Source organism: Marmota flaviventris, chromosome X, assembly GCF_047511675.1.
Source record: "Marmota flaviventris isolate mMarFla1 chromosome X, mMarFla1.hap1, whole genome shotgun sequence".
NCBI lineage: Eukaryota > Metazoa > Chordata > Mammalia > Rodentia > Sciuridae > Marmota > Marmota flaviventris.
Window position 1 is genome coordinate 41,676,504 of NC_092518.1, and position 21,785 is coordinate 41,698,288.

General features: G+C 38.1%; 1 protein-coding gene across 3 annotated transcripts in view; it reads right to left on the reverse strand.

Moving 5' to 3' along the window:
• Positions 1–21,785, reverse strand: part of Clcn5 (chloride voltage-gated channel 5) — a 162,875-nt gene that overhangs the window by 18,521 nt on the left and 122,569 nt on the right. For all 3 annotated transcript variants that reach the window (XM_071606218.1, XM_071606217.1, XM_071606219.1), the window contains 3 exons: positions 9,935–10,086; positions 7,081–7,180; positions 2,815–3,002 (listed from right to left, as the gene is read on the reverse strand). In XM_071606218.1, the coding sequence (XP_071462319.1) occupies positions 2,815–3,002; positions 7,081–7,180; positions 9,935–10,086 (440 nt within the window). The remainder of the gene's footprint in view (positions 1–2,814; positions 3,003–7,080; positions 7,181–9,934; positions 10,087–21,785) is intronic.

The window sequence follows — 21,785 nt, forward strand, 5'->3', positions numbered from 1 at the left end:
TTATTATTATTATTATTACATTGGGGGATTCAACCCAGGGGTGCTCTATCACCAACCTACATTCAAACCTTTTTTTTTTTTAATTTTTTGAGACAAGGTCTTGCTAAATTGCTGAGGCTGGCTTTGAACTTGCAATACTCCTGCCTCAGCCTCTTGAGTAGCTAGGATTACAGGCTTGTGCCACTGAGCCCAGCAACAATATTAACTATAATCCTTACATGTTATATTCGATCTCTAGATTTATTCATCCCACCTAACTACAAATTCATACCTTTGGCCTACTTCCCATCTCCTTCTACTCTTTGTCCCTAGTAACCATCATTTTACCAACCTAGTTTATTTAAGATCCCATATATAATGATGACATCTTTAGAGATGCAGCAACAAGTATGTGAGTAGAAAGTTTGATGACATATATTTCAAAGAATAAAATGGCAATATTTCTTATGTACTCAGCATTGAACTCAGGGCCATGTACGTTAGTCAAGTGTTCTACCACTGAGCTATATCCCCAGCACCTTTAACTATTTTTAAAATGGAGAGAATATACCTTTAAGACTATTCCCTTTGATAATGAAGTATGCTACAAAAGAAATCTAGTTTGGACCACAAATAAGGATTCATTAAAATTAATGGACTGGTAAATAGTCATGCCTTACAAAAAAAACAATTTTGGACCCTAGGAGGTTATGCTTGTTGGTAGAAATATTAGGAGTTGAAATTCATTCAAATTACACGGAATACAAAACTCAATGGACTTTTTGACTTTTCAAAATACAAAACATTATTTATATAATTCACTGACCTAGACAAAGAGTGCTCAGGTTTTTGTTTTTTTCTATGCTATAAGCTTGATACAGGTTTTCCATGATTTTAGCTCCTCAAAGGCACAGACAATTGGTATTTCCTTGCCTTGCAAATGTAACCTAGGAGCAAGGAGACTCCAGAGGTACAAAACAAAGAGGGAAAGGGAGTGAAGGGTAAAGTAACAAACAGGCCAGAGGCACAGATGAGGCCAAATTCTTGGCAGGAGAAGGTTTCCTAAAACCTAGAAGACTCTTTCCCCAGGCTAGGATTTCATTCATAAAAAGGAAAGCCAGAGATAGTTGCTCAAGCAAATCTCAAACTCCAGGTCTGGTTTGACAGTAACTACTGGAACACACACACACACACAACTATATGGGGACAGACAGTATGAGGGAGCCTTGTGGTCATAGAACTGTCCTACATTTTCACTGTGCTGGTGGTTATACAAAACTACACATGGGATAAAATCACAAAGAACTCTATCTCAAATCAGTCAGTGTAAAATTAGGTCTGTGGTTTGTACCTAAGTCAATTTCTTATACTATTTGTCATAATTATGCAAGGTGTTATTTAGGGAGGCTGAGTGAAGCATATAGAGAATCTCCTTGTACAACTGTTTTAACACTTCCTAGAAATTTGTAATTACTTTTTTCAAAAGTGTCTCATCAAAAGCAAGGGAAACACATGCATCCATCCACCTTCACTCACCCTGAATTCCAGGACCTCTCAAACTATTCTACCCAGGTCCTTCTAATCTAAGACAGTACATACGGTAAAGGGAGGTGGTACCTGGAAACAGAGCTAAAACAGAGATCTTGAAGTTTCTATAATCACCGTTCTGTGCTGGAGAAAGAGTATTCCTTCTATCTAACTGGATTTTGGTACCCATTATCCAACCTCTCCCCAACCCCCTCTCACTTCCCAGCCTCCAGTGACCACTATTTTGCTCTCTACTTCTTTAACTCTCTATTTATATGTGATCTGTTTTCAAAAATAAAATTTCAGAGTATAAGCATATGTCCTAGCCTTGCTTTCCCCACTTTACCAACAGAGTGGAGGAGTAGGGAGCTAAAATGTACCCAATGTAGTTGGTGAAAGAGTGGAATTGGGAGTTGAGAGTTTGTTTTATGTGCTTTCATTTTCAGTGGGAGAGAGCTAACATAACAAAGTGATAAGAGAAAGGAAATGAACCAAAAAACAAAATCACTTGTGCACCAAAAAACACATGCTAGAGGACAATAAAAATGTTGATTTGATTGCAAGATGTGACTATAAGCAATTTTATTCCTAGGTTTCTGTTATTTAAAAAAAAACATTTTTAGTTGTAGATGGACATAGTAACTTTATTTTATTTATTTATTTTTATGTAGTGCTGAGGATCAAACCCAGTGCCTAACATGTGCTAGGCAAGCACTTTACCACTGAGCTACAAATCCCAGCCCGGGTTTGTGTTATTTTGACATGGAATATATCATATGTTTTAGTATTCTAATGCGACACTTGGGAACCAATCACTTTTGGTGTTCATATGATAAACAGATTTTAAATGAAAATTTTTGTGTGGTGCTTGGGATCAAACCCAGGACCTTGAACATGCTAGGCAAATGCTCTGCCACTGAACCACTCCCCTAGCCCTAAACACATTTTTAACCCATTCCCTCCTTCATTAGAAATCATAGCTTACCTGTTGGGTGCTTCTGACATTCCCATTGAAATTATTAGGGAAAGACATATTCAGTTACATTGTATACTAACAACTCAGAAGACTTGCTGGGCTTATTTTAAACAAACCAACATTTTAAAGATAAGCAACAACTGATTGCCCATGTCAGAAGAGATGGAAATAGGATTTTGCATAAACCACAGAACAAGGCAGCTGGCATGTGTTCCCCTTTTTATAAAAAGAAATACAGGGGGAGATTCCACAATAGCCACAAGTACAATATCAGAAATGAAATAAATGTAAGAATAAAATCTAGTGGTTCCAAAAGCATCACTGTATGTTACCTCATCTGTGTTGATGATAAGTTGGGACCAACTATTCCACTCTGGACATTTGTCTCTGTCTTCAAAGGTGACATGTTCAGAGTTCCAGCAACAGTGTTCATGGTTAAACCAGAACCCTCCTGTGCATATGCCTTCTTTTAAGTCTGTCATCCAATGAGCAGAGATGTCTATCAGGCCAGCTAAGGAACCTGGTTTGTGAGGGAGAGAAGACCAAAGTTAAATTCCATTTCTGATACTCTGTTCTTCAGTAATCAAAGTTTTGTCAGCAAAAACAAGGGAAAAGGAATCAAAATAACTGAGGAGCACATACATTGGCTTGGTTTTCACTCATCATCTCCCCCATGAAACACTAGTGTCTGTATACAGGAGGGACTCAGGGAGAAGAAGAACAGTTGGTTGGGAGTAAGGGGCTATTGGATTTGTCTTTAAGTTGAATCTACCTGGCCAAGACACTGCTTTGATTTAGACGGTAAAGTTTATTCAAGATTATTTCATTCTCGATATATATGTACATGTATGCTTACACACACACACACAGTTGAGAAAACATGACTTGCCCATACTGATAAATATTCTAATGGTGGTTATTGGAGATGGGGAGGAGAGCTGGTAAAGTTTATAGAAAGAAAGGCTGATCCTACGTAGCAGGATTTTACTCCACAGACAAGGGAACTAGAGCAATGGCAGGAAGGCATTGTAGGCTAAGGGAACTGCACTTATAAAAGCACAAACTATGATGTGCATGGAAAATTAGATACATTGAAGCCTTCTGAACCTCGGACATGAACATTCTGAATTTTTCTTAGTGAGGAGAAATAAATGCTATTATACATGGAATATTCTTCCAAAAGAAAAATAAGAAAATGAAGAGTGAACTGGGGACATATGTATTATAGCTAGTCCACTGATAGGGTTAAGATAGTTATAGTGCTTTAGATTCTGGCCTTCTCTTCATTTCTGTCTTCCAGATGAAGAAACTCTGGCATAGAGAAATTAAATGACCCAAAGTCATGCTTTAGGGAAATAGTAAAGACATCATAAAATTCACAGCCCCTGAATTCCCAGACTGTTCTTGCACTCAGACACACTGCTTCCATTGTTGCTCTCCAGTGCTTAAAAACAAAATACTCTTGTGTATGAGGGAAAGAAAAATAGTCACTGACCACCTAGTGACAAGAAATACATTAAAAAGTGGAGGATATGACGCCTACATTCCACCAGGCAAGAGGCCATGTCATGTGTGTGTTTTGGTAGGTGCTAAAAGTGTTAGCACAGGCTATTTACATCCTTGAATACTCTAGTCAAATCTAGCACGTTGTTTGACACCTACTTTTGGCCACCCCACCCTCCAGCCTTCACTTCTTTCTAACTCATATTGAGTCATAGTAAGTCTGCCTGGACTTAGAAAATTAACAAGATGTTATATAGTTTGACTTACTCTCTGGTTATTTCATGTGTGTGTGTCTTATTTTACCCAACACTATTACCCACCATCTTATCCTTCCTTTTATTTCTACCTGTCCTCCTCCTCCTCTCAATCAGCCCTTTCTTTGCTGGTTACAAATTTTATTAGGTTTCCCCTGAGCCAAAGAATAAAATGCTATCCCTTCTCCTTGTTATCATTTTAAGATTTTGCCCCTCCTTTTTTCCCCAATGACTACCTAAACCTCTACACTAGCTTCTGTGCCTTGAAATATGGCTCTTTTTATATATCTGAGATGATTTTTCAAGGTCATTGATGTGCTCCTAACTTCTAGGCTGTATATCCTTTTCCCGTCATCTTCCTTCTCTTTAGCTCTCTGCAATATTTTGCATCACAGACCACCCAATTCCAAACTCACCATGCTCTCTCACCCTGTATGAGTCAGAAAGAGCAGAGTTAACATCCTAGACCATGAGTTTGCAAACTACTTCCCAAGGGCCAATCCTTTATTTGTAAATAATAAGGTCCTGGTGGTAGCCAAGCTCATTTGTTCACCTGTGATCTATGGCTGCTTTCATGTCACATCAGCAGAGTGGAATAGGTGCTAAAATATTTATTAGCTGGCCCCTTTATAGAAAAAGTTTTCCGACCCCTATCCTAGATAAAAATCTAGCTATGGATATAAGCCATTTTTTTAAATTTAAAGTAGCCATTTTCTACTTTGTGGCTCATGAATCATTATCCCTTGGTAACAGCAGCATTATTAACAACTGGGCAGTATGTTAAGTGCCATATCCTATTTAATCCTCACAGAAACTCTTAATGTAGGTACTGTTATTATCTCCATTTGACAGGTCAGTAAACTAAAGCTTCTAGGGGTTAACAAGAAACTTATCCAAAGCCACCAAAAATGTAGTGGGACTGAAATTCAATCTCTAGCTACCTGAAATTAGATCCTGGACTGTTACCTACCCTCTAATACCATCTCCTCTAGCTTTTCCACCTAATTTCTTCTTCTATTTTTTTTTTCTTTTTTCCGTACCAGGGATTGAACTTAGGGTCATTTAACCACAAAGCCATATCCCCAGTCCTTTTTTTTTTTTTTTTTAATTTTGAGACAGGTCCCTCTAAGTTGCTTAGGGACTTGCTAAGTTGCTGAGGCTGGCTTTGAACTTGTGATCCTCCTGCCTCAGTCTCCTGAGCCTCTGTGATTACAGACATGTCCCACCTTGCCTGGACACACATAATTTCTATTTCAGTCTAAGATTCTAGATACACCTAGGCCCCATCTTTTATTTTCAATTTATTTTCTGGTACTTGGGATTGAGCCTACGGTTCTCTACTTCTGAGTCACATCCCCATCACTTTTTTTTTTTTAATTCTGAGACAGGATCTTGCTAAGTTTCCTAGAGCCTTGGTAAATTGCTGAGGCTGGCCTTGGACTGTGATCCTCCTGCCTCATCCTCCCAAGTGCCTGGGATTACAGGTATGTGTCATTGTACCTGGCATCATTTAATGTTATAAGTACATACCTTTTGGCATCTCTGCCTGGCATCCTTGGCTCTCTGCTTCCCCCATAATAGAAGCCTATTTGAGAACTTGCTTTAAAGCTATATTTGCATAGCATATATACTAGTTTTACTTAGACTGTATACAGTTTAAGAATCCCTAATCTGGAAAGCTCCACAATCCAGAACTTTCTGAGATCCAACATATCAGCAACAATGGAAAATTCCACATCTGACCTCTGAAGATGGACCATAATCAAAATTCATATGGTCTAAAAATACTGTATAAAATTACCTTCCAGCTATGTGTGCAAGGTATATATAAAACATAAATGGAGACTTGGAATGTAGTTCCTTGCTAGAGTGCAAGAGTAGCAAGTACAAGGAAGGCTATGTGTTCCATCCCCAGCACAACAAAACATAAAATAAATAAATTTCAAGTTTAGATTTGGGTCTCTTCCTCCAAATATCTTATTATGTATATGAAAATATTCCAAAACCAAAAAAAAAATCTGAAATACTTCTGTCTGCAAGTATTTTGGATAAGGGATACTTAGCCTATATTATTTTGAGTGGTAAAGGAAGCTGATGGAGCTAATAGAAAAAGGTGGTATAAATAAATAAAACAAAGAAAGAGGTGGTACCATCTCACTGCTCAGCCACCATGAAAGAATGCAATGAGAAATTCCTTGAAAGAATGGACCACGTCACATGCCTTTATATACCACCAAATGAAAGAGTAGACAAAAGTTCAAGAAACAGCTGTCTCAGGGAATTCTTGTATGCATCTGCTCTCCTAAACTCCATTCAGAATACTTTTTTAAAAACTGTGTTTTTAAATAAAAATTGGTATATATGTGTCAAAAAACAACAACAACAACAACAAAAATGCCTGATGATTTCTAACAGAAGGGCTCTTCCTCAAGATAAGTACTAAAATGCAGGGTGAACATCGCCTTAAAGTGAAAATGGGCCAGGCCCGGTGGTGCACACCTGTAATGTCAGCTGCTCGGGAGGCTGAGATGGGAGGATCACAAGTTCAAAGCCAGCCTCAGCAATTTAGCGAGGCACTAAGCAACTCAGTGAGACCCTGTCTCAAAATACACAATAGGGCTGGTTGAGTGCCCCTGAGTTCAATCCCTGGTACCCACCCCCCCAAAATGAAAATGGTATGTTATAACAGACAAAAGATGTTTAAATGCAGTTCTTCATTTGTTTAAGGTAGGAGATTCATTTCAGGTAGAAAAACAGCATACAGGCCAGTTCATAAATTAGGGGAGGGGCACAACACAATTTTCAGAGATTTGTTTTGAAAACTACCATAGTTGACCATACCTGATAAAAGTCCAATAAGGAGCATCAACAACCAGCCGGAAAATGCATCGCTCACACTGTGAATTAAGGCCCATGTTGACTCTTTGCTTTTATTGGTGATCTAAGAGAAAATGAAAAAAAAAAAAAACCTATTGGTATATGCTATACATACTCTTCCTTCACCTCAAAATTGCTCAGTAAGGAAATACAATGATAATCACCTGGGAATAGAGACCCATGGAAAATTACTTCTCATACAATCTTTAACTGAACGGATTTCACCAAGAACTTTGAAGTTTCCTGTACTCTACCTTCATCTGTAGTACTGTGTTGCTCACAAGTACCTTATCTAGGGCTTCCCTATTTAGTCAGTAATTTCTTAGAATGTCAATCTTTTACTTATTGTAAGGATCTCTTTCTGTCTTGGACATCAGTTATCCCAAGGACAGTCACTTGAAACCAGAAAATAGTTTGTCTCGAAAATATAAACAAACAGAGACTTATGTGAATGATGAAAGCACAATCTGTGGTTTATTTCATAGAGCCATGTTTCAGGTTAGGCAAGTTCTAACACCCAATCCCATGAACCCCTAATTTTTTATTAATCACAGATACTTAGTGATACCAGAGATGTGTTTCTTTCATTTTTTTAGAAACCTGAAGGCACAAGCTAAGGCTATCAGAATATAAGGAAAGTTTTACCTTTTATTCCCAGCCTGGTCAATTTAACCTTTCAGTGTCCATATTTTTAAAACCAACATTCTGCCAGTTTTGTCATGGGTACTTGTCCCTTTTCTGTACCATTATTTATTAGACCGGAAGTAGTTGATTTAGCTGTCCTACCTTCACCTACAACATCACAATAAGCTGAAAATTTCAAAAGAAATTTAAAAATGCATTTTGATCTATGACATTGTTTCCAATATCAGTGCTGAAAATAGATGAGGTTACTTTTTTTTCCCTGTGACATTATTTCCTATCTGATAACGAATCATTAATGCTAGCGGGAAAAAAAGTTCCCATAGACCATGTGATAAATGCACTTCAGTTTTGGATTCCTAATTATTATCATTTATCTCAGATGCAACCATTAATAGGAGAAATATGCTCTTGTCATATCACAGGTGACTCTCACAATTTGAATAATGTGAATATGCAACTGATGACAAACTGAACTCTGAAAGCAGAAATTCTAAAGCCAGCAAGATTCTCAGTTCTAAAGTCTGCCTGATTAATTGATATGATAAAAAGATTATGGAGTATACTCCAGAAATCTTAGGAAAAACACATAATGCCTTATATGATCACCCTTTTGAGTTGTGATAACTCAGTAGAATTACCACAATTCCACGGATTAAGAAGGAATTTCTCAAAGCCTGTATCCAGGACAACCTGACTCCCAGGGGTTCAGGTGGTCCTGAGAAAATCAATCAAGAGCTGGGAAAGGGCTTAAGAATGAAAGGCAAAGGCTGGGGGTGTGGCTCAGTAGTGGAGCACTTGCCTAGCATTTACCAGGCCCTGGGTTTCATCCCCAGCATTGAAAGAAAGACAGAAAGATTTCCACCTGACCGCTCAAGAGATTTGCTTGGCTCTGAAAGGAGGAAATTGTGAATTCAGGAGAGAATGGGGTCAGCTGAACAATCACATTTTTAATTTGAGTCAAAGTAGAAATAGTAAAGGAAAAAATACTACTACTGGGCTGGGGTGGTGGTTCAGTAGTAGAGAACTTGCCTAGCATGTGTGAAGCACTGGGTTTAACCCTTAGTACCACATAAAAATAAACAAATATGTCCCTCTACAACTAAAAAAAAAAAAAAAAAAAAAAAAGCATTAAAAATGCTACTACTACTGTGGCCTAAAGAAATGACTTACCAGGGGATCATCTACTGACAATTGTTGGGCTAAGGTTGGACACTTACTATTTTTTTAAGTTTTTTAGTTGTAGATGGACACAATCCCTTTACTTATTTGTTTATTTATTTTTTCATTTATTTTTATGTGGTGCTGAGGATCGAATCCAGGGTCTCACAATTGTGAGGCAAGTGCTCTACCACTGAGCTATAGCCCCAGCCCTGACACCTACTATTTTTAATGAGCTCTCCATTGTGGCCCTTATGCAAACTAGAAATTTGGATTCCCTAAATTAAATGATACACAGCAACAAATTAAAGGCAAATGACCTTGGCAGACTGCTCTGAGAGTTTTCCACAATACTTTGAAAAGAGAAAAGTGTGGAAATTCTCTTGCCAAATTCAAAAGAACCTCTGCCATAACCCTAATTACCATCTATTACCTATTGCATTAAATTAATGTCCTTAATCTGAACTGATTGGTCTTGTGGTATGAGTTGAATACATGAATTTATTTGAGTTTTATGGTTGTACAAGAGCTATAATCATAAGGAATTCATCCCCTATGATTCAGTAAACACCAGGGCTATGAGAATTTTTTTCTTTTATTCCTTTAAAAGGAGCCCACTAACTTATTTTAGTTTTAAAATTCTTGCTTCAAGGAAAAACCCGCAAAAGGGAGATGAGAAGGGGGAGGAAGATCTTTGACTTTAATTTTGCCACCCTCTTTAAAGATTGTTTTCACCTCTTCAAAGGCACTTATACCTATTCCAGGGCTGTAAGGACCATTTTTAATCCCTTATTTTAGGAAGACAAATCATCAATAAATACAATTTTGTAAAGCATCTAGGATAAAAATAATATTCAAGATGTCTTTCAAAATAAGTTAAAAAATAAACTCTACATTGATAATAGATATCAAATTCAGTCACATCCAGGACTGAAGAAAGGAAAAAAAAATAAAAAGTATTTTCTAACACTTCCCCCAGTATTTCCTAACACTCACGTACCATCCTTTGTCTTACCTCTCGGTGTCTATCCCGGTCTCGAGACTTCTCTCTCACCCAATCAATTGTGTTGAAATCATCATAGGTACCTACACCTGGTATTGGCTCCTCCAAGAAGTCCATGATCCTATTTGAAGAACCTATTCCTCCACCATTGTATGACTTGTTCCCTATATTGAATGGGAAACAGACATTTTACTTCATTTTTAACACCTCTTTTCTCAGCTCCAACAGGTGAGCCTTTAAACTATCAGATGACTACAGTTAGAGTGTGCAATATCCTTACCTGGTAGGTACATCCATCACATTCAGAGGTTTTGTGATCTAGGCCCATTTGATGAGTAACTAAAGGCAGTGTGAATGGAAAGGGACAGATGAGAGCAATAGTACAAAGAGAGTAATAATAGGAGTTGATCTGCAATGAGAAAGGATTTACAGAAAAAACAGGAAGGAGTTTGGAGCAGTGTAGTTACTTCAGTTTATGGAAGACAGACAAAAGGGTCAAAGGTCTTTGCAGACATATCACATCAAGAACTATTTTACAATTATAAGGCAGTAATTCAATCCTATGAGATGGCTTTTGCCTAACCAGGGACTCCAAAGAAAGCATGTAAGCCTCTTGAAGAGTTAAGCTACCTGGAATGTAAAAATTTCCCTTCAATAGGCAGAAGACTTGGATTCCTAATATAAGGGCTCATAGAAACTCTAACATGTCAGAAAGTCGAAGATTTCCAAGTAGAAATTTAGAGAACAGTGCATGGCTCAGTGATAAGATATCATTCTCTGATCTTTCAATTAGAAAAATAACACCCATTTGCCCATCTCTCATGGTCCTTTACTTGCTTCACTTTCAGCATTTCCATCACAATTACTTATGTGTATTATTTATCTTCCTTTCTAGATTAAAAGCTGGTAGTCCCGTATCTGATTCATCATTGCCTTCTCCACAGTGCCTGGCACATTCCTGATACTCAATAAATATCAGCTGAAACAAGATGCATGTATTTGATGGATGGCAGGGACGAGGGAGAAGTATCGAAACAGTTGTACTCACACATGTTTAGTACTGCTTAACATACTTGTTCAAAATATTTTGGCAGAATCATCTGATGAAACAATATTTAGCTATTAAACACAAAATGTGAAACAGTATTGAGGAATTTATGCAAATTACACACAGGAAGGAAAAATGCAGAGTAATGCCATCATTTAATGCACCGAGCCAAAGCTCATATTTGCAGCAGGGACAACCTTGGCAGGACAAGGTTTCATCCAAACTGTTTGGTAATGACTTCTTCTGCAGAGAAGGCCCGAGTGGGCCGCCACTGATTCCCTCCCCCCTACTGGCATGCCCACTTTCACTAGAAACTCCTACCAGACAACTTCAGCACGCTCATGGGGTAAGTTTGAATGAATACGCCAAGCTGTATGTGTTTTACCAACTGTAATTCTGCTGAATGTCTAATTCAGCACACTTTACACAAGCAACGTACACATTTGAAAGGAAAAGCTCAGCAGAGTTCATATCATCTGGAGGAAGCGGGTAGGACAGGAGGTGAACAAGTTAATCTTAAAACCCCAAAGCAAAGTCCTTTCCATATCTTCACTGGTACCTGGCTGTAAAATGGATGGCTGCTGAATCACCAGCCCAGCATTTCCTATCATGTCAGTGTCATGCTGATAAAGATGAAAGCTAGTGTGTTGTTTGAGAGTTTGGAGAGGAAAGCCAGCTAGGAAATAAGGGCAGAAAGAGAATAAAGTGCATATGGGGGAGAGGGGGACTAAACTGTTTCAATTCCTAAGTCAAATGCTGACACGAACACAGGACTCCAGACAACCAAAAATTGACTTTTAAAAGCAGCTTAAGGCTTCCCTTGAATTTTCTCTGGCTTGAGAGTTCTTTCAGGAAGAAAAAAAAAGGGGGAAAGAAAGAAAGAAAGGATTTTGTGAAACTGATTTTTAAAAGCATCTGAAAGCTATCTAATGTTACTCTCTCTCTCCCTATATATATCAAATGAGTCCCCCAGCTTTAAGGATCTTAAAGCAAAATGAAGATCTGCAACAGCGTCCTGGCAGGAAAGAAAGAATCCTATTACATCACTAGGTAACATGAGCACCACCGCATCATCCTCCTTTGTCGTAGTCGGTCTCCTGTTAGAGACGCAATTGTCAGGCCCCTCGCAAAGGGCAGGCAGTGATTAGAATCCTACTACAGACTGCTTGCGATTCTCCAGATCCCCTGCTCCCGGGGGCATGCTTCAGTCCTGAGTCAGGCTCAAGTCTGCTTACCTTCAATCACAGTTCTCTTTTTTTCTGCCTCAAGGAAGAAATAACCTTGGCAGCCTGCATTTAGTCATTTAGGTTGAGGCGCTTTTACAGAAGGAGCGCCCCTGGCTCCCAGGCGCTTCAGAAGGGCACTTGCTGCGTTCTCCGCCTTTCACAGCAACAAACGCCACCTAAAGAGCCACCAGTGCTCCCCGGCGGTCAGAGTGTGATGTCACTGTTGGGATCACGTGACCAGACCCTTGGACCAGCCTTGGAGAAAGGAAGATTTTTAACCGAGCACGGAAGCCTTAAAGATGTAGTCTCATCTAAACCAATGCCATCAAACTTGGGGCAGTCAGGTCAGCTCAGAAAACTGGGGTCCAGACAAAGTTTTATCCTTCAGACCAATCATTTAGCAGAAAGTCCCAAATCATTTACAGTTACAAGGGTGTCCTAACTAAAAAAAAAAAAAAAAAAAAAGGAGGGAGGCAACAGAGAAAAGGAGTTTTTTAAATGCACTGGGTAGATATAACATGAATAAAACCTTACAAACTCAATGCTGAGTGGAAGGTTCCAGAAGCAAGGAGCACATAACACTATCAGTCTATACCTGTAAGTTCAAAAACAGGCAAACCTAAAATATATCATTTTAGGATCCATTGATTACATTATAGAGAGAAGGAAGAATATGACAAAATGAAAGACTGGATTTACTCAGAGGAGAAGGTTGCCATCTGGGAGGAGCACATGGTGAGGGTAGGATTTTTGGAATTCTGGTCATTTTTCTTCATACAGGTAGTGGTCACCTGAGTGATTACTTTTAATTACCATTTAAAGTGTACACATGTTTCCTATCTTAGTTGCTATAGACGTATCATGATTAAAGAAAAATGTGAAGCTGGGAGCCATGGCACACTCCTGTAATCCCAGCAATTTGGGAGGCTGAGGCAGGAGGATCACAAGATGGAGACCAGCCTTGGTAACTTAGTGAGACTATGTCTCAAAATTAAAAATAAAATAAAATAAAATTATACAGGCTGGAGTTGTAGTTCAGTGGTAGAGTATCCCTGGGTTCAATCCCCAGTACTGCAAAAAGAAAAGAATAATGTGAAGTCAGGTGCAGTTTTATATATCTATAGTCCTAGCTACTCAAGAGGCTGGGGTAGGAGGATTGCTTTGAGCCCAGGAGTTGGAAGCCAGCCTGGACAGACCTCATTTCAAAATAAAAAGTATTTTGGGGATGGGGTTGCAGCTCAGTGGTAGAGTGTGTGCTCAGTGTGCATGAGGCCTTGGGTTCAATCTCCAACACTACAAAAAGGAAGAAATGATGGAAGGAAAAAAGAAAAACATGGATAAACTAAATTGCATAATTACTTACCATACAAGGTCAGTTCTTTAATAGCACCCAGACACTTTGAAACCTCAGAGTACAATCAATAAAATGAGTTATTTCTTAGTAGTAATACTCTCTTGTCGGGTGTGGTGAGGCACATATAATCCCAGAGACTCAGAAGGCTAAGGCAGGAGGATCACAAATTCAAGGCCAGCCTCAAGAAACTTAGTAAGACCATGTGTCAAAATAAAAGTAAGAATTAAAAGAACTTGGGATGTAGCTCAGTGGTAGAGCACTCCTGGGTTCATTCCTCATTACCACAAAAGGAGAAAAAAAAGTAGTAGTGCTTGCCCCAGAAAGCAACATTGACTTTGACACTCATTAATCTCACCTGGGTGAAAGCAGTTACAGCAGCCCTGACAATAAATTCAATACTATATTTCCATTGTTTTAAAGGCTTTCCCTTCCCTGGCCCTATTCAGAAGGCTATTTTTAAGCAGGTCTTAATTAATAGTGCAATAAGGCCAGTCCAGGAAAAGAATAAAATTGCCATCTTAAAACTCCTTAAGTGAATCAAGAGGACAGCCACTGTTAAACATTAACCCAGACACAGTGCGCTCCAATAATCAGACTGTACATGTAGGGCTCTGAAATGTTATTAGTTTCATCAGCTCTTAAGGTCCAATATGACCTGAAATGTTAACACAACAAAACCTTATAAAATGTGAGGCATTGAAGGAAATTTGTATGCTTTCAGTTCATCATAATTTTAACATTTCACTCTCTGGATGAACTAATATAGCATTAATGAGGAAAATTTACATTATTTGGCAATTTATATTAAGTGCCGATGAATTACAAACTGTAAAATAAATAAACAGTCATCTATGGCCCAAGTGTGACTGTCTTATACAATTAAAATTTCAGAAAACTAGGTATATTTTATTCAAAGAGGATTACATGCCCAACCTCATAAGCTCCTTCAAAGTCACTCTTTATTAAATAGGATTTTATCTGTAATATCTGAAGACCTCTGCAGAATCTACTCACATTATTTAATAAGAGTTATCTTGTTGGATTATTTCACATTTCAGCAGATACAGTACTAGCAACCAATGTAGCAAAAGAACTCTATTTTGGGGGTACTCAAAAATACATAGTTCTATAGATTATATAGCTGGGCCCACGTTAATACCTTTTACTGAAATTTCTGGTGTTTTTCAAATGTTCAATCAGTGACTCTAAGGAAAGGACTTTTTAAAAAATCTCATGTAAGGTTGTTTTCTTTAAGTAGGAGAAAGCTAGTAGGTATGATGCAGTGTTCATGCTAAAATGAGATTTACTTACACTTAGGAATAAGAAATGAAGCAGAAGTATTCAGAGTCTGACATGCTATATTTCTTTCATTTTTTTCTGTCTCCATTCCCTACTCTGCCAAATTTGTAATCTTTAACATATGTTCATTTTACAGACTGCTCAGTGTAGAACAATTGCTGTTTTTTATCTTTTGCAGTACTGGGGTTTGAACCCAGGAATGGTTATCTCCAGTCCTTTTTATTTTGAGACAAGGTCTCACTAAGTTGCAGAAGCTAGCCTCACATTTGTGATCCTCCTGCCTCAGCCTCCCGAGACACTGGAATTACAGGTATGTGTCACCATGCCTGGTGGACAATGGTTTTATTATGAAATTAAGACAAAATGTTTGCCAATTTTAATGCAGTTTATGACAAATACCCAAAAGTTAATATTTTGGGGCATGCAGACTTATCTTTTTGGAATGCAGATTTGAATAGATCATTTCCTGGTTTCTAAGTTGTTGGAGGCTCCTACAACAATGTCTTGAAAATATGTTCAGCAGCAGAACATTTAATGAGAATTTGGCACATGTGTGGACCAAGGATTTAAAAATATTCATAGTAATTTTTAGAGTAGGAAAACTAAATATTTTAAATGTATAATGATGATGATGATGATAATGACACTACTACTCTTTTAGGTTTCATCAATGAGAGAGATTAAATGGTTTGTTCTATTTAACCAAGGTGGTCGTGTCTGACTTTGTGGGTGGAGGGGTTTGAAACCAGGGGCTCTTCATCACTGTGCTACATCACCAGCCCCTTTTTTTAAATTTTGAGTTGGAGTTTTTTGTTTGTTTGCTTGGTTGGTTTTAGTACCAGGGAGTGAACTTAGGGGTGCTTAACCACTGAGAAACATTCCTAGACCTTTGCATATTTTATTTAGAGACAGTGTCTCACTAAGTTGCTGAGGTTGGCTTTGAACTCACAACCCTCCTGCATCAGCCTCCCCAGTTGCTGGGATTATACACATCTGTGACTGTGTCTGGCCCATATGTGATTTGATTACAAATAACTTAAGCCATTAATCATATTCCACATCTGGTTGATTTCTTTTGTTAGCATTTTTAAAAATTTAATAGCAAGAATAACTTCATAAAACTTAGCAGTCAAGAATGGCAGCAAGGGGCTGGGGTTGTAGCTCAGTGGTAGAGCACTTGCCTACCACATGTGAAGCACTAGGTTCAATCCTCAGCACCACATAAAAATAAATAAATAAAGGAATTATGTCCACCTACAACTACAAAAAATTTTTAAAACAATAACATTTTTGAAAAAAAGAATGGCAGCAGGACCAAATAATGAGGTACAGACAAAGCAACAAAATGCAAAATGCTTTTCAAAATACAGTGTTTAAAGAGGTAAGCTTCTTGTATGTACATGTACTGGCAAGAAAAACAGAGTAAAATTAAACAATGAGCCTAAATGTCAGATTGGACTCCAGTTTCTCTTCAGATCACATAAATCTTTTCCTCTTTTACCCTCACATTGGGGTACTTAGGTGAGTCTAGATTTTTGCCTCTGATAGGAAAAAGAGTAAAACTTATGTCAAGTTTTGAAGGCACAGTGAATGTTATAAGTAAAATAGTTTAATGCTTTTACAGGAAAATAATTCAAGTTAAAGTACAATTAGATCTTAAATTGAATGATAGAAGAAAAGCCCCCTAAGGGCTAATTTGCCTTAGCTGAGTCCAGGGAAAGCATACAGTAAACTATTCAGAAAAGAGTCAATATTGAAACAGTCTTCCCCATAGGTTATACTTAGGTTTAAAGACTTTTTAACAATGGGTCTTTAGAAGCACACTGCTTGAATGAGAAGGCATATAAATGAATGCATTTAACCTATTTCTTATTATGGAAACCACTTTCTAATTTTTTTTCTAAAAAGTCACCTGATGCTTAAGGCTAGAAACACTCCTTAAAATACATGAAAACAAATTCTGATTTGAGAATAATGTTTACTTCATTCCCTAACTAAGAAGCCATTAGAAATTTACCTGGGGGCTGAATAGTAACTGATTAAGTGAACTAGTTAAACACTAACAAAGACACAAGGAGAAAAAGTAGAAAAGGAAACCTCAGCATAGATCTTGAAGTACTGGCTTTAGTAAGATCACACTTGTTGGGAGGGCTTAATTGTTGACAATAGCCTAGAGAAAGAAATGAGCACTCAAAGAAATGGGGTTGAGGTATTGGTATGTGTCACAGGACTTCAAATGGTCCCTTTCAAAATGTATTTCAGTTTCCCAGGGATATATTGTATTTTTTCATGGCTGGAACAACGACCACATCAACAAAAAAAATCAACATGATGCCTAGCACACATCAGCAGATATCCATCCTGTGGTCATTTAAATTTTGCCTCCATATAACAGCAAACACTAAGAATCTATTATGTGTCACTTATCTCCTCCATACTGGCACACCCTACTTCCCATTCTTGGACTGCTTTGACCATTCTAAGATCTCCCAATAAGTCATAAGCTTTCACATTTCATTTCACCTACACATTTGAGAAAAGATTACAGCTAAAACACTAAAATTAATCAACATTTGTGAGACCCTTCTATCTTGTCATTTATGCCTCTATCTTGCTTTCAATCTTGCTTATCCAAATCCAGTCACCAAAAAGCAAATATTAGTGGAGTAGCTCTCCCAACTAAACCTTGGATAGTACTGCTGGACCATATTATTATTTTTATTATTACTACTACCAATATTATTACTACTATTATTCAGGGCCTCATATAAGTTAGGTATTCTACCACTGAGCTACATCCCCAGTCTTTTCTATTTTTTGAGGTAGGCCTTGCTAAATTGCAGAGGCTCACCTTGAATTTGTAGTCCTCCTGCCTCAGCCTGCCCAATTGCTGGGATTACAAGTGTGTGCTCCTATACCCAGACACATTATGGTTTTTAAAAATATATTTTTTTCTTAGTTGTAGGTGATCACAATACCTTTATTTTATTTATTTATTTTTATGTGGTGCTGATGATCAAACCCAGGGGCTCACACATGCTAGGTGAGCGCTCATACCACTGAGCCACAACCCGAGCCCCTTGTTTTTGTTTTTGATACCAAAGATTGAAACCCAGGGACACTTAACCAATGAGCCACATCCCAAGCCCATTTTATTTTTTTATTTTGAGACAGGGTCTTACTAAGTTGCTGAGATTACACATGTGCACTAATGCACCTGGCCCACATTGTGTTTTAATGTACTATTTTAGTTTGACCCTGGAAAACTTATTCAGGGAGACTCTTCTATTGGTATGCATTCATATGACATACTGGCCATTAAATACTGAAATACCTCTGTAGCCATAGATAAATAAGCTCTTTCCTGAGGACCCCCCCCCCTCTCCACCTCTACTATTCCTTAGAAACTCCTGAATTTTTCCTGGATCCAGCAGCTAAAACCCCAGGAGGCCCCAGGATTCATTCCCAGTGCTGTCTGACATTCAGTCTGATAGGTCAGTGTCCTGTGTTGATTTGAATATCACCTCTGCCCTCCTCTCATTTAGGGAACCACTGCTTTTGTTCTTGCTCACAGCAGGTTTAAACTTGCAAGTTTTAACCTAAGTGTCTAAGACACCAGAAGGACAAGGAAGAAGAAACTCTTTACTAACTCTGCTAAGAGCTAGACAATACAAGGGTTGCTGAGGAAAATTGGTAATGGAACTGTAAAAACTGCAACAAACCTATGGTATATAGTATTGACATTATTTCCAAGAGTTAAGAAAACAGGAAGATGAGGCATAGAAGAAAGGGACAGGGGAAACTAAAAACAAGCATGAATCTAGACTCTATACCAACTCTGGCTCCTAATTTCCAGTTGGACACAGTCCTATCCCTCCTGGGTTGTAGGCATTTGCTTGAGGGTCTATGTCTTTTATACCTCCCACTCCCGGCATCTGCTACAATCTGGAAGTTCCCAACCTGCTACACCAGTACAGCCAGGGTGCTAATTAGCAGAGTTAGGACAAACAGCATGAGGATTTTTGGCTTGGCATCTGCAGGATCCCACTGAACAGAAAGACACATAAATCAATGTAGAATTGGAAGTAAATGGGCTAGATTTGTCAAAGGTGCACAGAGGGCTGTCCATATAAAGAAAACAGGTCTGTGCTCTATTATTTGCTCCTCATTCATTCCTTCCCAAACTGACATGTTTGGAGGGCTGACAAAGGGATGCAGATTGTGATGGACAGTGAGCCCAGAAACGTACATTACATGCTATAGTGTTGGGAAATTCTTCAGGTAGCTTGATTTTTTATAAAGATACATAATTACTTTTTAGAAGCAGTAATACTCTCATTTTTTTCTATATTAAGCCTACAATGGTTTCTCTTTATTAATATCCAAAAAGAAGTCCCCACAAGAGAGTAGCAATTATTCTCTAATGGCGGAAAATACTTCCAACAGAGGAAATACCAATCAGGAGACTTTTCTCAAATCACTGAGAAGACTCTGATGTCATAGACAGAAAAGAAAAATGAATGGTTAGAACAAAGCACATATCTCATCTGGAAATTAGCCTTAAAGAAATAGTTACACTTTTTCACACCAATATGTATATGTTATTCAATGCAGTGCTGTTTGTATTAACGAAAACCTAGTATTAGTTTGTATTAATAAAATACTTGGAAACAATGAAAGTGTTCAATAATAGGGGACTAGTGCAAGGAAAGAAGCAGACAGATGTGTACTGAAATAAAAAAAAAATATCCCTGACATATTGCACGTGAAAAAAGCAAGTAAAAATCATAATTAGGGCTGTAGTTATAGGTCAGTGGTTGCCTAGCATTAGTGAGGCACTTTCCTAGCATGAGTGAAGCACTAGGTTCAATTCTCAGCACCACATAAAAAACAAATAAATAAAAATAAAGGTTAAAACTTAAAACAATCATAATTAAAATATGTTTTTATGTGTATCTGTTTGTGTGTGACTGGATGGAGAAACAATTGAAAGGAACATACCGATTTCTTTTCAGCAGTTGGGTTTAGAGTGGAGACTTCCACATCTTATATACATGGGTGCTATTTGAATCTTTTATAGTGAGGTGCATTTATGTGTTATGTAAGTTTTTTTGTGTGGTGCTAGGATTGGATCTAGGGCTTCACGCATGCTAGATAAAGATTCCACTACTTAGCTACACATCCAGGTCCCCCCAGTGTAAGTGATTTTGAAAAGAAAAATAACTCAGAACAGTAGAGACAAGACATGCAGAGCAGTCCTATATTTTGGGCAGCAGACCACTGTGATATTTAGGAACAGATACATGATAGTTTCTGTTGAATACTAGGAGGAAAGCCTAGTTTGTAAATGAGAGTTAATGGAAAAAAGCCTTTGTGATTGGAGGGACCTATTTTTCTAGCAATGAGAAGATATGAATTCTAATCCCATCTCCACAGCTCACTACTTTGTTACCTTGGGCAACTTCCTTAATCTTGCTGAGTTTACAGGTTTTTCATCTATAAAATGGAGGGATATGAGCAAGTATGATTTTTAAGGTCCCTTCTAACTTCATGCTTTATTATTTGAACAATGATTCTTGATATGATCACTCATGTACTGTATGGAATGATTTCTGTGAAGACCTTATCTCTGAGGAATTCTGAATGGTAGTGTAATTGCATAGTTATCTGAGAACACTCTTCAGGCAAGATCATAAAATGGTGCTACCAATCCTTAGAAGAGAGGTAAGATTCAGTTTGTCAGTCAAATATAGGAGAATCTAGTAGTTTCCTGGGACCCAACATTTCTGGCAAATGGTTAACTAGGGCTACACCAACATGGTTAAATTATCTCTGATAGCCACAGACCCTGGAACATGCAAGCCACGTCCCTGAAGCATTACCACAACTCCTCTACCACATGGCATAAATTGGAACACGGTGGGGTGGAAAATAATCCACTCAGGAATTATAGTACTACCAAATGCCCTTAAAAATATTATATTTCTATCAAGAGTAGACCAAAGTGTTTCACTGATTGGGAAATAAATGGAGGGACTGGGGTTGTGGCTCAGCAGCAGTGCACTCACCTAGCATGTGCGAGGCACTGGGCTCAATCCTTAGCACCAAATAAAAATAAATAAAATAAAGGTATTGTGTCCAACTACAACTAAAAATATATATATATTAAAAAATAAAAATAAATGGAAAGCTTTCTGACTCAGTCCTACAAGTAAACAGCTTAAAATTTATCATGCTCATCCTTAGAAGAAAAGATTAGACAAACCGAAAAATCAGTGACTTTTTCCTGGACCCATCAGAGAAATGTGGTTTGCAAAATAAACAATCAACCCAACATCTGAAGATATAGACTTATCCAAAGAGACACAGAGACACAGCTGAGATCTGCTTACCTTTTGAAAAGGCTGGAGCCATAACTTGGGTAGAAAAGCTTAAATGGCAACTTGGACGAACTGCTGAAGGCTGTGTATAGACCAATGTGAGTCTAAGAAACTTCTGGGATCCACGGTCTCGGGGGATTGTCTAAGACCAAACCTCTACTTCCAGGAACCTGACCAAGTTCTCACAGTGAAGGTCCAAGAAAAAATCCCCTCTTCATTCTTCTAGGGGAGGAGAATAATCCTCATTGTGAAATATGCCCCAGGGCAAAATACTTGGCCTGAGTCTTATCCCAACTGGGGTAAGGGCATTCCTCCTAACTCCAGCTCCTTCTAGCTTTCTAGTTTCACCTAAGGGGGAACATAACAAGGGACAGGGTTTCAGGTAAATAGATAGATTGCAAATGATAACAGTCAGGGAATGGAATGGAAAGCAGGGAGAACAAAAAGCTAAATATCACAGGTGAAAAATTTGTGAAGGTCACAGCTATAAGAGAGTCCCAATAAAACAATGAGAATTAATCAGAAGATTACAGAACTGCTTCCTCACCCACACTTT